The sequence below is a fragment of the Macaca mulatta genome, chromosome 19 (genome assembly GCF_049350105.2).
Source record: "Macaca mulatta isolate MMU2019108-1 chromosome 19, T2T-MMU8v2.0, whole genome shotgun sequence".
Classification (NCBI taxonomy): domain Eukaryota; kingdom Metazoa; phylum Chordata; class Mammalia; order Primates; family Cercopithecidae; genus Macaca; species Macaca mulatta.
The window spans coordinates 47,314,846-47,329,237 of NC_133424.1; the positions used below are offsets into that span (position 1 = coordinate 47,314,846).

At 49.6% G+C, this 14,392-nt stretch overlaps 1 protein-coding gene across 12 annotated transcripts in view; it reads left to right on the forward strand.

Annotated features, from left to right (window-relative positions):
• WDR62 (WD repeat domain 62) overlaps positions 1 to 14,392 on the forward strand; it is a 48,449-nt gene that overhangs the window by 2,274 nt on the left and 31,783 nt on the right. For 10 of the 12 annotated variants that reach the window (XR_001441412.3, XR_001441414.3, XM_015123728.3 and 7 more), the window contains exons 2-7: positions 2,242 to 2,333; positions 3,445 to 3,507; positions 10,265 to 10,322; positions 10,564 to 10,734; positions 11,576 to 11,713; positions 12,121 to 12,303. Coding sequence is in view for 10 of the 12 variants with exons in the window: in XM_015123728.3 (XP_014979214.2) it covers positions 2,242 to 2,333; positions 3,445 to 3,507; positions 10,265 to 10,322; positions 10,564 to 10,734; positions 11,576 to 11,713; positions 12,121 to 12,303 (705 nt within the window). In the remaining 2 variants the exon portion in view is untranslated. The remainder of the gene's footprint in view (positions 1 to 2,241; positions 2,334 to 3,444; positions 3,508 to 10,264; positions 10,323 to 10,563; positions 10,735 to 11,575; positions 11,714 to 12,120; positions 12,304 to 14,392) is intronic. The other 2 variants (XM_028839606.2, XM_077982326.1) reach the window with 1 other exon arrangement.

Here is a 14,392-nt window from a genome sequence, read left to right on the forward strand (position 1 = left end):
CTCTGTCATCCAGGCTGTAGTGCAGTGGAGTGATCTCGACTCACTGCAGTCTCAGCCTCCATGGGCTCAGGTGATCTTCCCACCTCAAGTCTCCTGAGTAGCTGGGACTACAGGTGCATGCCACCATACCTGACTAATTTTGTTTTGTTTTTTGGTAGAGACAGAGGGTCTCGCCATGTTGGCCAGGCTGGTCTTGAACTCCTGAGCTCAAACGATCTGCCTGACTTAGTCTCCCAAAGTACTAGGATTACGGGAGTGAGCTACTGTGCCCCGCCAAGTTATGAACTTATCTGTGCCTCAGTTTTCTTATCTGTAAAATGAGAATGATGTAGAAATCTTTCATAGGGTATTTGTGAGGATTAAATGAGGTCACATATCCTAGGCACTCAGAACAACACTGGCACATGGCAAGTACTCTATTCATGTTAGCTAATACTGATACTATAACTGTATATTTGGGGTAATATTTATTTTTCTTGTTTGGCAGTACGGAGTTGATCTGTCTTGCAAAGACCTAGTCTAAAAATGACCATTCATACCAATGCCCAGTAATGCTGATCGACAGATAAGACAACATGAGTGCCATGGCTTGGTTGTTTATGTTGGAATCCTGGCGCTACCCCTTCCTGGATGGGTAACCCCTCTTGGCCTCTGTTTCCTCATCTGTTTGGTTCCTTTTTTTTTTCTTTTTCTTTTTTTTTGAGACGGAGTCTTGCTCTGTCACCCAGACTGGAGTGCAGTGGCTAGAGCTCAGCTCACTGCAAGCTCCACCTCCCGGGTTCGAGCGATTCCCCTGCCTCAGCCTCCTGAGTAGCTGGGACTACAGGTGCTCGCCACCTCGCCCGGCTAGTTTTTTGTATTTTTTAGTAGAGACGGGGTTTCACCGTGTTAGCCAGGATGGTCTCGATCTCCTGACCTCGTGATCCGCCCGTCTCGGCCTCCCAAAGTGCTGGGATTACAGGCTTGAGCCACCGCACCCGGCCTTCTTTTTTTTTTTTTTTTTTTTTTGACAGAGTCTCACTCTGTCGCCCAGGCTGAAGTGCAGTGGTGCCATCTCAGCTCACTGACACCTCCGCCTCCTGGGTTCAAGCGATCTTCCTGCCTCAGCCTCTTGAGTACCTGGGATTACAGGCATGGGCCACCACACCTGACTAATTTTTTTGTATTTTTAGTAGAGACAGGGTTTTGACATTTTGGCCAGGATGGTCTCAAACTCCTGACTGAGCCACCACACCCAGCCTTGTTTAAATTTTAAATATTACTGTTCATGTGTTTTTTACTTGTTGAAATCTCTCAAATTTCGGGACTATGAATCTGACGTGGGGAAACTGTCTACCTTTGGCCACTACTGTGTCTCTCCTGTACAGCCCAAAGTGCTGACTTTGCAGCCAGACTGCCTGGGTTTCTATATCAACATTGCCATTTGCAGATGTAGGATCTTGGGCATCAGACTTCTTACCTGTAAAACAGGGGTGATAATAGTGCCTTCTACTTGGCTTGTTGTGGGGATTCAAGTCTTTTATACATATAAAAGTACTAAGAGGCTGGGAACAGTGGCTCTTGCCTATAATCCTAGCACTTTGGGAGGCTGAGGTGGGTGGATCACCTGAGGTCAGGAGTTTGAGGCCAGCCTGGCCAACATGGTGAAACACCATCTCTACTAAAACAAAAATTAGCTGGGCATGGTGGCCTGCGCCTATAATCCTAGCTACTCAGGAGGCTGAGGCAGGAGAATTGCTTGAACCCGGAAGGCGGAGGTTGCAATGAGCCAAGATCTCACCACGGACTCCAGCCTGGTGACAGAGCAAGACTCTATCTCAAAAAACAAATAAACAAAAAAAAGTACTTAGAAGCTTATACACAGGTCACCTTCTCACCATGGCATTCTCCCCCTTCCCCTGCACTCCTGACCTCCTTATCTACTTTCTTCTCTCTTGCACCCGTCATTACTTGGCATCTGTTTCACATATTTGTTCTGCTTCTTTTCTATGTCCTACATACCCATCACCAGTAGGACATGAGGGATTTGTCTCTTCCTCACCACTCTGTGCTCTTCACCTAGCGTCGTATTTGTCAAAGGAATGTTGAGAGAACAAGTGTTAGCTGCTGGTGGATGGCATGGCCACAGAAGCTCAGTGAGTGGGTGTTGAATGCAGCAGGATCTGAATGGGTGGCCAAGGCAGCTGCACCATGTGGTGCCAGCTGGGGCAGGTGCCTCTGACTTGGGCTTTTTCTTTGCAGGTGTCACTCGAGAAGGTGCTTGGCATCACAGCCCAGAATAGCAGTGGCCTAACCTGTGATCCTGGCACAGGCCATGTGGCCTACCTGGCAGGGTAAGCAGATAAGGGCCTCGATGTCCAATCATTGCTAGGGAATTTGGAGCTTGGAGCCTGAAGCCATCTGTAAATCACTCTGAGCCTCATCTTTTTCACCTGTAGAATGTGGATAATGGGGCCTGCTTCTGAGAGCTATGGAGAGGATTCCATAGCCCCCTCTCTGTCTAGAACAGTTCCTGGCATGTAGTGAGTGCAATGAAAGCCTTTATTATGACTACAGGGGGGAGGTGACAGCGATCTGGGAAAGACAGGTGATTAAACTCCACGCTGTGGTGTCAGGTAACCTGGATTTGTGTCCCAGCTCTGCCATGTATGCTGCTCTCTGAGCCTCTTCCTCTGCCTCTGTAAAACAGAGCTCGTGACCCTCTCTGCTTGCATAGTTGAGAAGACTGAAGAAGACGCTACAACTGTTCATTCCATAAATACTTATGTAGCCTGACACTGTGCTAAGGACGTCCCCTCTATGGGTTTGTTTCCTTATCTATAAATGGGCCTAAAGAGTCCTGACCTGACGTGGCAGTTGTGAGGATTTAAAACAATTACATCTCTCTCTTTTTTTTGTTTTGTTTTTTGTTTTGTTTTGTTTTTTTGAGACAGACTCTGGCTGTGTTGCCCAGGCTAGAATGCAATAGTGTGAATAACAGCTCACTACAGCCCCAACCTCTTGTGCTCAAGCGACCTTCCCATCTCCACTTCCCATGTAGCTGGGACTACAGGCACATGCCACCACAGCCAGCTAATTTTTTTTAGTAGAGAGGAGATCTCACTCTGTTGCCCAGGCTGGTCTCAAATTCCTGAGCTCAAGTGATCCCCCCACCCCCTACTCACAAAGTGCTGGGATTGTAGCCAGCCTAAGGTCTTTATTAGCCTAGGGCCTGACAGACATTACCTCAGAGGAAGTGCTGGTTTCTATTTAAGAACATAGTAATGTTAAAGTGCCCTAGAATTCTCAGTGTAAACACCTGGAGGAATGGGAGGAGGAGGAGACCAGAGAGAATCTCTGTGCAGAGGGAGCTTGTTTATTTGTGGGCTTTTCTGGTGGGAATAGAATCATCCCAGGACCCCAACACTCCCCGAAGTTGAGGCACATTTTCCTCTTTCTCCCCAGCTGTGTGGTGGTGATTTTGGACCCCAAGGAGAACAAACAGCAGCACATCTTTAACACTGCCAGGTAGGCTGAGGCCTGGGCCTGGGGGCAGGGGTGGAACCAGGGGCTTGGCACACCTCCCCTCCCCCGCATAGCCTGGAGGTACTCATGGGTAGGTGCTCACTCATTCACTCACCTGTTGGCTCAGCAGCATTTGCCTGTGTTGGATGCTGTTCCATGTGCTAGGGACACAGCAGTGACCACAGGAGAGGAGAATCTGTGCTGGCTAGAGTGAGACAGACAGTAAACCCGTCAGCAAATTACTGGCTGATCATGATCAGTGCTGTGGAGGAAATGATGGGGGATGTCTTCGGGCAGGTTTGTGGGCAGAGAATAGGAGGAAAGCCTTATCAGAAGGCTCAGGGAATGCTGCCTTGACTCTGAGACCTGAAGGAAGTGAGAGGGTGACCCATAAGAAGCTGTAGGGAGAGCGCTTCAGGCAGGGGGGACAGCAAGGGCAAAGGCCCTGCAGTGGTAAGAATCTCGGTGCTTTAGAAGCAGCCAGGGATCCGGTGCCTGGAGAAAGGGAGCAGGGGAGATGAGACTGGAATAGGCAGAAGCCACATCCCGTAGTCCTTGCGGCCTTGGAGAGGGGCTGCAGAGCATGCTGAGTGCAGAGAGCAGCCACAGGAGGGCGCCAAAGGCCAGGGATGTGCTTTTCATCCCCAGCCCTCCAGCAGCTCTATTTCCCGCTTTGCTTTTCTCCACAAAATTTGTTCCCATCTCTGATATGCTGTCCAATTTCCTCATTGATGGTTTTCACTGTGGGTCTCCATTCCTCAGTGTGAGCACTCTGAGAGCAGGGACTTTCTCTGAGTTCATTTCTGTGTCCCCAGCACCAAACAGCAGTGTCTGGCACATTGATGGCTATTTCCTAAGAGAAAGACTGAACATGATTTGGGTTTTAGAAAGATCCTTTCAGCTGTTATTGGGGGAGGACCCGCTCCTCTGCCTTGGGGCTAACTGATCACTGTGTTGCCCTGGGATGTGGTCCCAATAGGGCTGTGACCTTTGAAAGGCATACCGTGTCCCTCCTTGGCATAGCTGAGGCTCTGCTCCTTTGGCCCAGTTCTCCAGGTGAATGGATAAGGAGTGGGTTTTCTCCTGCCCTTATGGTCCCTAAGATACGGTCCTTAAGCTACGGCAGGTTCTTGTTATCTGGCAGAAGTGCATTCCCTCTTGAAAGTGGCTTTTTGGACCTTTTGCTCCAAACTGTGGGTTCTGTTACTGGTGATAAGGGCAGAGCTGGGTTCCATTCCTGGCTTAAGCATCTATTCACTGTGGAATCTCAGGTGAGACACTTCTTTCAGAGCCTTGGTCTCCTCTGAAAATAAAATAGCTGCTGGTAATTGGGAGAGCATTCGTAAGGCAGCAGCTACAAATCAGAGTCACACAAACTTGCCCAATACAGTGTGTTTTAAAGGTTGGATGAGTGGACAACATTTCAATTTTTTTTTTTTTTTTTTTTTTTTTGAGACGGAGTCTCGCTCTGTTGCCCAGGCTGGAGTGCAGTGGCCAGAACTCAGCTCACTGCAAGCTCTGCCTCCCGGGTTTACACCATTCTCCTGCCTCACCTCCCGAGTAGCTGGGACTACAGGTGCCCGCCACCTCGCCCGGCTAGCTTTTTGTATTTTTTAGTAGAGATGGAGGTTTCACCGTGTTAGCCAGGATGGTCTCGATCTCCTGACCTCGTGATCCGCCCATCTCGGCCTCCCAAAGTGCTGGGATTATAGGCTTGAGCCACCGCGCCTGGCCCATTTCAAGTTTTTTTTTTTTTTTTTTTTTTTGAGACGGAGTCTCGCTCTGTGGCCCAGGCTGGAGTGCAGTGGCCGGATCTCAGCTCACTGCAAGCTCCGCCTCCTGGGTTTACGCCATTCTCCTGCCTCAGCCTCCCGCATAGCTGGGACTATAGGCGCCCGCCACCTCGCCCGGCTAGTTTTTTTGTATTTTTTAGTAGAGACAGGGTTTCACCGTATTAGCCAGGATGGTCTCGATCTCCTGACCTCGTGATCCGCCCGTCTCGGCCTCCCAAAGTGCTGGGATTACAGGCTTGAGCCACCGCGCCCGGCCCATTTCAAGTTTTTTAACACAAAAATCCACATGTCCCTCTTGTTTGGAGAAGTGAGAAATTCTGGCCTCTGGGGCCCAAATTCCCCTGTGGCAGTGATGGACTGAGCTTAGTGACATTTGTCAGGCCCGTTGTGGCCAGTTCCTCACACCTGTGTTGCCTTCCTAATCCCTGTAGGCAGTGGTGTGGGTGGCCTGGATTTGTAGTAGATGGCATGCAGGTGCCCACCCTGGGCCACCAGTGGGTGTGCATTAGGAGGTGGTGTGGCCAGTGTGGGGGTTTTCTTTCCAACTGCATATCAGAATCACCTGGTCCCTATGTCTCACCACAAGAGAAAGCCAAATCAATTGATCTGGGATGAAACTTGGGCATTGGCAATTTTGAGACTTTTTATATTGAAATAATTTCAGACTTATAATAGTACAAAGAGCTCATATATACCTATGTACCTTTCACATATTTCCCAAATGTTAGCTTTTTTTTTTTTTTAACACAGAGTTTTGCTCTGTCACCCAGGCTCAGCTCACTGCAACCTCCACCTCCTGGGTTCAAGCGATTCTCATGCCTCAGCCTCCCAGGTAGCTGGGACCACAGGCATGCACCACCATGCCTAACTAATTTTTTGTGTGTTAGTGGAGACGGGGTTCACCATGTTGCCCAAGGTGGTCTCAAACTCCTGAGCTCAGATAGTCCGCCTGCCTCAGCCTCCCAAAGGCTGATTACAGGCGTGAGCGAGCCACTGCACTTGGCCAAATGTTAGCATTTTACCACATTTGCTTTATCATTTTTTGTCTATATACATATTAATTTGTTCTGAACTATCTGAGAATCAGTTGTAGACATGATGCCTCTATATCTCTAAATACTTCAGGCCAGGCACGGTGACTCACACCTATAATCTCAGCACTGTGGGAGGCCTCAGAGGCAGGAGGATCACTTGAGGTCAGGAGTTTGAGACCAGCCTGGGCAACATGGCAAAACCCTGTCTCTACTAAAAATACAAAAATTAGCTGTGCCTAGTGTCAGGCGCCTGTAATCCCAGCTACTCGGGAAGCTGAGGCAGGAGAATTGCTTGAGCCCGGGAGGCGGAGGTTGCAGTGAACCAAGATTGCACCACTGCACTCCAGCCTGGGCAACAGAGCGAGACTTCGTCTCAAGAAAAGTAAAGTAAAATAAAATAAATACACTTTGGGAGGCCGAGGCAGGTGGATCACCTGAGGTCACGAGTTTGAGACCAGTCTGGACAACATGGTGAAACCCCATCTCTACTAAAACTACAAAATTTAGCTGGGCATGGTGGCAGGTGCCTGTAATCCCAGCTGCTTGGGAGACTGAGGCATGAGAATCGCTTGAACCCGGGAGGTAGAGGTTGCATTGAGCCAAGATCACGCCATTGCACTCCAGCCTGGGTGACAGAGCAAGACTCTGTCTCAAAAAAAAAAAAAAACAATAAAATAAAATAAATACTTCAGTATGTATTTCCTACAAAAAAAAAAAAAGACAGTCCTTCTAAACTGTAATATATCCAGCAAAATCAAGAAATGAAAATTGGTATATCACTCCCATTCACTCCCCAGAGGGCTCCATTCAGGAGTCAGCCTTTGTCCCATGAATGTCCTTTATGGCCAAAGGGTTCTGTCTGGAATCACACATTGCATTGAGTTGTCCCCTCAGTCTCCTTCAGGCTGACGTGGCTCTTCTGTCTCTTCTTGACTTTCAGAATCTTGACACTTTTTTTTTTTCTAAGACAAAGTCTCACACTGTCACCCGCCTGGAGTGCAATGGAGTGATCTCAGCTCGCTGCAGCCTCCACCTCCTGGGTTCAAGCGATTCTCTTGCCTCAGCCTCCTGAGTAGCTGGGACTACAGGTGCGCACCACCACTCTTGGCTAATTTTTTGTTTTTTGTTTTTTGTTTTTTTTTTAAGTAGAGATGGGATTTCACTATGTTGGCCAGGCTAGTCTCGAACTCCTGACCTTGTGATCTGCCCACCTCGGCCTCCCAAAGTGCTGAGATTACAGGCATGAGCCACTGCGCCTGGCTGATCTTGACACTTTTGAGGATTGTAGATGAGGTATCTTGGGTTTATTCTATGCTTCCTCAAGGGCAGACTCAGGTTCTGCATCTTTGACAGGAACAGACCAGAAGGGGTGCTGTGTTCTTCCCAGTGCCTCCTCTCAGGAGGTCTCCCGTGACTGGTGGTGTTCACTGGGAGCATTTGGCCAAGGTGTTGCCTTCCAGATTCCTCCACTTCAAAGCCTCTCTCTTCACCTTTGTGATTAGCAAGTATCCTGGGGAAATCTTTTCTGAGACTGTGCAAATATTATCCTGTTCCTCACCAAAGTTTCACTCAACTTATCTTAGACTTTGACACTTTTCAGATGCTCCCCAGGGAATTATAATGTACAGCCAAGACTGAGAACTACTGGCTTAGAGGTCAGGGCTCTGTCCTTTCTGGTTAGTTAACCGTAGCATGGGACTTCCCTGTGTTGCAGTCACCTCATCTGCAAAGTTGGTTCATGAGAGCCCTGACTCCATGAAGCATGTGTGAGGAATCAGTGCAGTGATGGCCACACAGCATTTGCTAGAGGGCCAGGCACAAGGTCGGGGCATGCGACAGGTTAGAGGTGGCTACAGACAACAGAAACCCCTCCACGGCGTAGCTTAAAACCCAAGGGCATGCTCCTCCTGCACATCTTAAGTCCGGAGGTGGGCAGCCCAGGGGCTGTGTCTCTGAACACCAGGGACCCCACTTTTTTTTTCTCTCTTTTTTTGAGATGGAGTCTCGTTCTGTCACCCAGGCTGGAGTGCAGTGGCGCCATCTCAGCTCACTGCAAGCTCCGCCTCCCGGGTTCACGCCATTCTCCCGCCTCAGCCTCCCGAGTAGCTGGGACTACAGGTGCCTGTTACCTCTCCCGGCTAATTTTGTTTTTGTATTTTTAGTAGAGACAGGGTTTCACCATGTTAGCCAGGGTGGTCTTAATCTCCTGACCTCATCATCCACCCGCCTCGGCCTCCCAAAGTGTTGGGATTACAGGCATGAGCCACCGCACCCTGCCCCACTTCTTTTTTTTTTCCAAGACGGAGTCTTGCTGTGTTGCCCAGACTGGAGTGCAGTGGTGCGATCTTGGCTTACTGCAACCTCCGCCTCCCGGGTTCAAACGATTCTTCTGCCTCAGCCTCCCGAGTAGCTGGGATTACAGGCGCCCAACGCCACACCTGGCTATTTTTTGTTTGTTTGTTTGTTTGTTTGTTTTTTGAGATGGAGTCTCGCTGTCTCTCCCAGTGTGGAGTGCAGTGGCGTGATCTCTGCTCACTGCAAGCTCCACTTCCAGGGTTCAGCCATTCTCCTGCCTCAGCCTCCCGAGTAGCTGGGACTGTAGGCACCCACCACCAAGCCCAGCTAATTTTTTTGTACTTTTTAGTAGAGACAGGGTTTCACCGTGTTAGCCAGGATGGTCTCGATCTCCTGAACTTGTGATCTGCCCGCCTTGGCCTCCCAAAGTGCTGGGATCACAGGCCTGAGCCACCATGCCCGGCCTATTTTTTTGTATTTTTAGTAGAGATGGGGTTTCATCATGTTGGCCAGGCTGATCGTGAACTCCTGACCTCAAGTGAACCTCCCACCTCTGTCTCTGAAAGTGCTGGGATTACAGGCATGAGGCACCGCACCCAGCCTCCATTCCTCTCTCCTTCTGTTCCACCCCATTTATTGTGAGGCTTCTGGTCTTGAAGTCACTTTATGGCCCAAGATGGAGTTCTGGCTGTTCTGTGCTTATTTCAGGAGGGGAACTGGTGGGAAGCGGGGCACACATCATGTCAGTTTACTTCTCCTTGGCCAGACTGAGTCATGTAGCTGTACCTGCATAGCTGCAAGCATGAAACTGGGATTATGTCAGTGAGGAAAGAGAGACAAGTGGATATCCAGGACGCAATTTGCCCTGTTTGCTGCTGTAAGGAACCACGGGAAGCCTGGGAAGCAGGTTGACTTGATGAATATTCCATGAAGTTGCCAAAGTCTCACTTAGTGACATTTACTTAGTTATCTGCACGCCAATTTACCATCTCACGTAGGGAGACAATTATTGTTAAGGAACAAAGGTAAAAACAAGATTAAAAGAGAGCGGGGAGAAGAAGGAAACCATACAATCTCAGAATGGTGAATCTTGCTGCCAGAAACCTGTCAGCTAGCCTGTTCATTCAAGTCCTTGTGCAGGCTAGCTAGGAGTATCAGAAACATTTTGGCTGTTTATGGATTTTCCAGAATATCTTGAGTATTTATCAGTGGAGCACATGCTGCAGGCTACCTTGATGTGATGTCTGCCAGGATCCTCCCATCAGCACCACCCCTTTAGTTAGGCCAGGCCTGTACCATTTCCTGCATCTCTATTTCTCAGTGTTATAGGGTGGGTGGGGTCTTAGGGTAGCCACTGCGGCAGAGAGAGAAGAAAGCAGGGTCCCCATACAATGTCTGCCCCATTTGGGTTTGGTATCTCAGGGTCGAAGGGGCTTTGCATTTACCCCCATTTCTCTGTGTGCTGTGCTGGGCACGCCAGCAGTACTGGCTCTGTGGGAGCTGCTTGAGCTCACCTCCCCTGGCCTCTTCTGAGGCTTGGGAGGCAGGAGAGGGCAGAGTCCTATCAGAGCCGCCAGGATGGGGTCTGACTGGCCACCCTTAGCGGAACCAGTGATCAGCTCTTTTCTTTATCCCCAGGAAGTCTCTGAGTGCTCTGGCCTTCTCCCCTGATGGGAAGTACATAGTGACAGGGGAGGTGAGTCATGATCACGATTGAGTGGGAGTGGGGGTTGGGGGGCCTCAGGAGCCATTCCTTATGCTCCCAGCAGGCCTGGGAGTCCCTGGAATAGCTCCTTCCTGGGCCAGAACAGCCCCGTAGCAGATGGGGGAGATGGCTTTTGGGCACACCCTATGGCAATGCAATCTTCAGCCTTGACAACCCCTCTAGCCCTGCCTGGTACAGAGCCCAGCAGCAGTAATGACCCCACCTTCCCTAGAATGGGCATAGGCCTGCTGTGCGCATCTGGGATGTGGAGGAGAAGAATCAGGTGGCGGAGATGCTAGGCCACAAGTATGGTGTGGCCTGTGTGGCCTTCTCACCCAATATGAAGCACATCGTGTCCATGGGCTACCAACATGACATGGTGCTCAACGTCTGGGACTGGAAGGTAAGACCAGCGGGCCTGTGGCAGGCAGCCAGCTGCCAGAGCATCCTGTGTCTTGGGCACTGGGAGAGCTACATGAGAGGACGCAGTAAAGTGCTCACTCACCCAACACATGACAGCTATTGAGCACCTGCGACATGCTGATCCCTTACTGTAAGGCACAAGATAGGTGCCCAGCTGGAAGAATTATAAATATTTTTATAATGACCAGCTGTGACCTTAGCCAAGTGACTTAACATCTCTGTGAGTCTGTTTCCTCCTCTGTTAGATGGATATAGTGCTACTTATCTTGTTGAGTTGTAAGACTTTAATGAGTTGATAAGCACTGGAAGACTGGGCTTTGGAACAGCTGTGGAGCTGGCAGAAGTGGGTACCAAGTCCTGGCTCTGCCCATAACCCACTATGTGACCTTGAGCACATGACATCTTCCCCTCTGAGCCTAGGAGGGTTGGGGAGAGGCGCCTCCCTCATGGGGCTATTGAGGGAATTTCATGGGTTATCCTGTGAAGGGCTCAGGGCAGGGCCCAGAGCAGGAGCACCATCCGTGACAGCCATAGGTTGTGTTGTCCTTACATCCCAGCCATGACTGTCCCCAATACCATGTGTGGGCTGCAGAGCTTAGACCCTTGGGAGAGCTCTGGAACATACTCTCCTGGGGGGACCATTCCAAGCCTCTGTCCCCTCCTCTGTGGTGAGGAATGAGCAGGTTGCCCCACATAAGTTTCCCCATACAGCAGCTCCCTGGAGGGTCCCAGGAAGACAGACTTGGAGTGGGGACGAGCAGGGAGGCCCAGGCAGTCCAGTGGAATGAGTGCTGGCACGAGCTTTGCACTTATTCTTCCAGAAAGACATCGTAGTGGCCTCCAACAAGGTATCTTGTAGAGTCATCGCCCTCTCCTTCTCAGAGGACAGCAGCTATTTTGTCACTGTTGGGAACCGACATGTGAGGTTCTGGTTCTTGGAAGTCTCCACTGAGACAAAGGTGAGTTTCTGTCCCTGGCCCTTTAACCAGGCCCTGAGGGAGTCACCATCTGTGGCAGCATGGCCTCCTGTTTCTCCCTGGGATTTGAGGGCAGCGGTCTCGGGCCATTTGACCTCTCAGGGGCCCAGCTGCTGCTTCTGGGCCTACTCTCAGGGGGCTGATGCACAGGCCCTGCCAGGAACCCCCTGACCCTGGGACCAGCTCTCATTCTTGGACTGCTGCTTCCAGCCCCCCTGTCCAGAGTGGCAGGGTTCTAGTGTTTTCTTTCCTTCTCCTCCATTTGGAAGAGCTTCTTGGAGTTCTCCTGTTTCGTTGTGTCCTATCATCTGGTCATGCAGGACCCATCGTGGCCCTGTTGGGGGCTCAGCTGTGTGGACAGTATCTCACTATGCCCTCTGTGTCTCCAGGTGACGAGCACAGTGCCCCTTGTAGGGCGCTCAGGCATCCTGGGCGAGCTACACAACAATATCTTCTGTGGTGTGGCCTGCGGTCGGGGCCGGATGGCAGGCAGTACCTTCTGTGTGTCCTACTCGGGCCTCCTCTGCCAGTTCAATGAGAAGAGGGTGCTGGAGAAGTGGATCAACCTGAAGGTACCACCTCCCTCTCTGCCATCAGTTGGACAGGCTCTTTCTCATGATATGTGTCTGCAGGGGTGTTCATTAGTATTGACCACACAGGTTCTGCTTATGTGACTAATGGTGAATGACACCCCCTCTCTGAGCTTTAGGTTCCACATCTGTAAAATGGGAGTACTGCTGCCCTCCCCACAGAGCTGATAAAGAAGTCACGTGAGATAATATAGGCAGTGAGCACCGTGCTTGGTAACCTGAAATGGGCTCAAGGTGACAGTTTTTTTCCCATTACTATTTGATCTACTTCACATTTCTCTTCTCCTTTGAGCACTCTGGCTGGTAGAGGATTGCATTTTTAAAAACTCAGAGGTATCATTGATTTAATAACTTTTCAATCAAAAAAGACTACACAAAATGCATGAACTTTTATTTATTTTTAATTTTTTTTTTTTGAGATGGAGTCTTACTCTATTGCCCAGGCTGGAGTGCAGTGGTGTAGTCTCGGCTTACTGCAAGTTCCGCCTCCCAGGTTCAAGCGATTCTCCTGCCTCAGCCTCCCAAGTAGCTGGGATTACAGGCGCCTGCCACAACGCACAGCTAATTTTTGTATTTTTAGTAGAGACAGGGTTTTACCATGTTGACCAGGCTGGTCTCAAACTCCTGACCTTTAGTGATCCACCGGTATTGGCCTCCCACTGTGCCCTGCCATAAACTTTTAAACTAAAGCATGATCTATCGATACATTGCAGAGCTTCTTTCCTTTAGTATCTGAAAGTTTGTGTCCAAGCTATTTTCCCATCTGGAATCAGTTGCCCATTTGGCTATCAGCCAGAGCGTTGTGGTTTTCTCTCCTGTTCCTTGCTTGCCTTTGTAACTCACTCCAGAGATCACCTTTGAGGTTAATGGCGTGTGAAAGAGTTCCAAGTTTTATATTTGTCCTAGTTGGTTAAACATCATTTTCTCTTTTTCAAGCAAGTGAAAAGCTTTCAATAGATAGATGTTTAGTTCCTAAACACTAAATGACTCATAAATTAAGTCCCTCTAGATTTGGAAAAACTCCTTAAACTGCGTCTAGAGGTCTAGCACTTCCTAGTAGGATAGACAGTCCTTTCTAGATACTATAACTTTTTTCTTTTTTCTTTTTTTTTTTTTTTGAGACGGAGTCTCGCTCTGTCGCCCAGGCTGGAGGGCAGTGGCCGGATCTCAGCTCACTGCAAGCTCCGCCTCCCGGGTTCACGCCATTCTCCGGCCTCAGCCTCCCGAGTAGCTGGGACTACAGGCGCCCGCCACCTCGCCCGGCTAGTTTTTTGTATTTCTTAGTAGAGACGGAGTTTCACCGTGTTAGCCAGGATGGTCTCAATCTCCTGACCTCGTGATCCACCCGTCTCGGGCTCCCAAAGTGCTGGGATTACAGGCTTGAGCCACCGCGCCCGGCCTTATAACTTTTTTCTGTACTGCTTTGGAGTATAGTCATTATGAAGTTGTTTGTAAGCAAAAGGGAATAAAATTTAAGCCTAAAGGCCAGGCGCAGTGGGTCATGTCTGTAATCCCAGCACTTTGGGAGACCGAGGTGGGTGGATCACCTGAAGTCAGGAGTTCAAGACCAGCCTGACCAACATGGTGAAATCCCATCTCAAAATACAAAAAAATTAGCCGGATGTGGTGGCAGGTGCCTGTAATCCCAGCTACTCTGGAGGCTGAGGCAAGAGAATCGCTTGAACCCGGGAGGTGAAAGTTGCAGTGAGCCAAGATCGCACCGTTGTACTCCAGCCTGGGCAACGACCAAAAAAAAAAACTCCATCTCAAAAAAAAAAAAATTTAAGCTTAACATTCAACCCTGTTACTACAAGTGACTTACCTGAAATTGCAGTCTGCTGAACAGGTATTCTTCATACATAGCTACGTTTCTCTGTAGACGGCAGTGACATCTCTGTCTCCGTTCATGTCTCTGTCTACCTGGGGACACATGTATTTCAATAGCAGCAGTATACTATACCTTGATTTCAGAAATCTTAAAATATGCTAAAATGGGTGTCTTAGACCCAAGGAACTATAAGTCTTCTCTGGAGGCCTAAGGCTGCTCTGTCAGTCCCCATGTCCCTGGGCC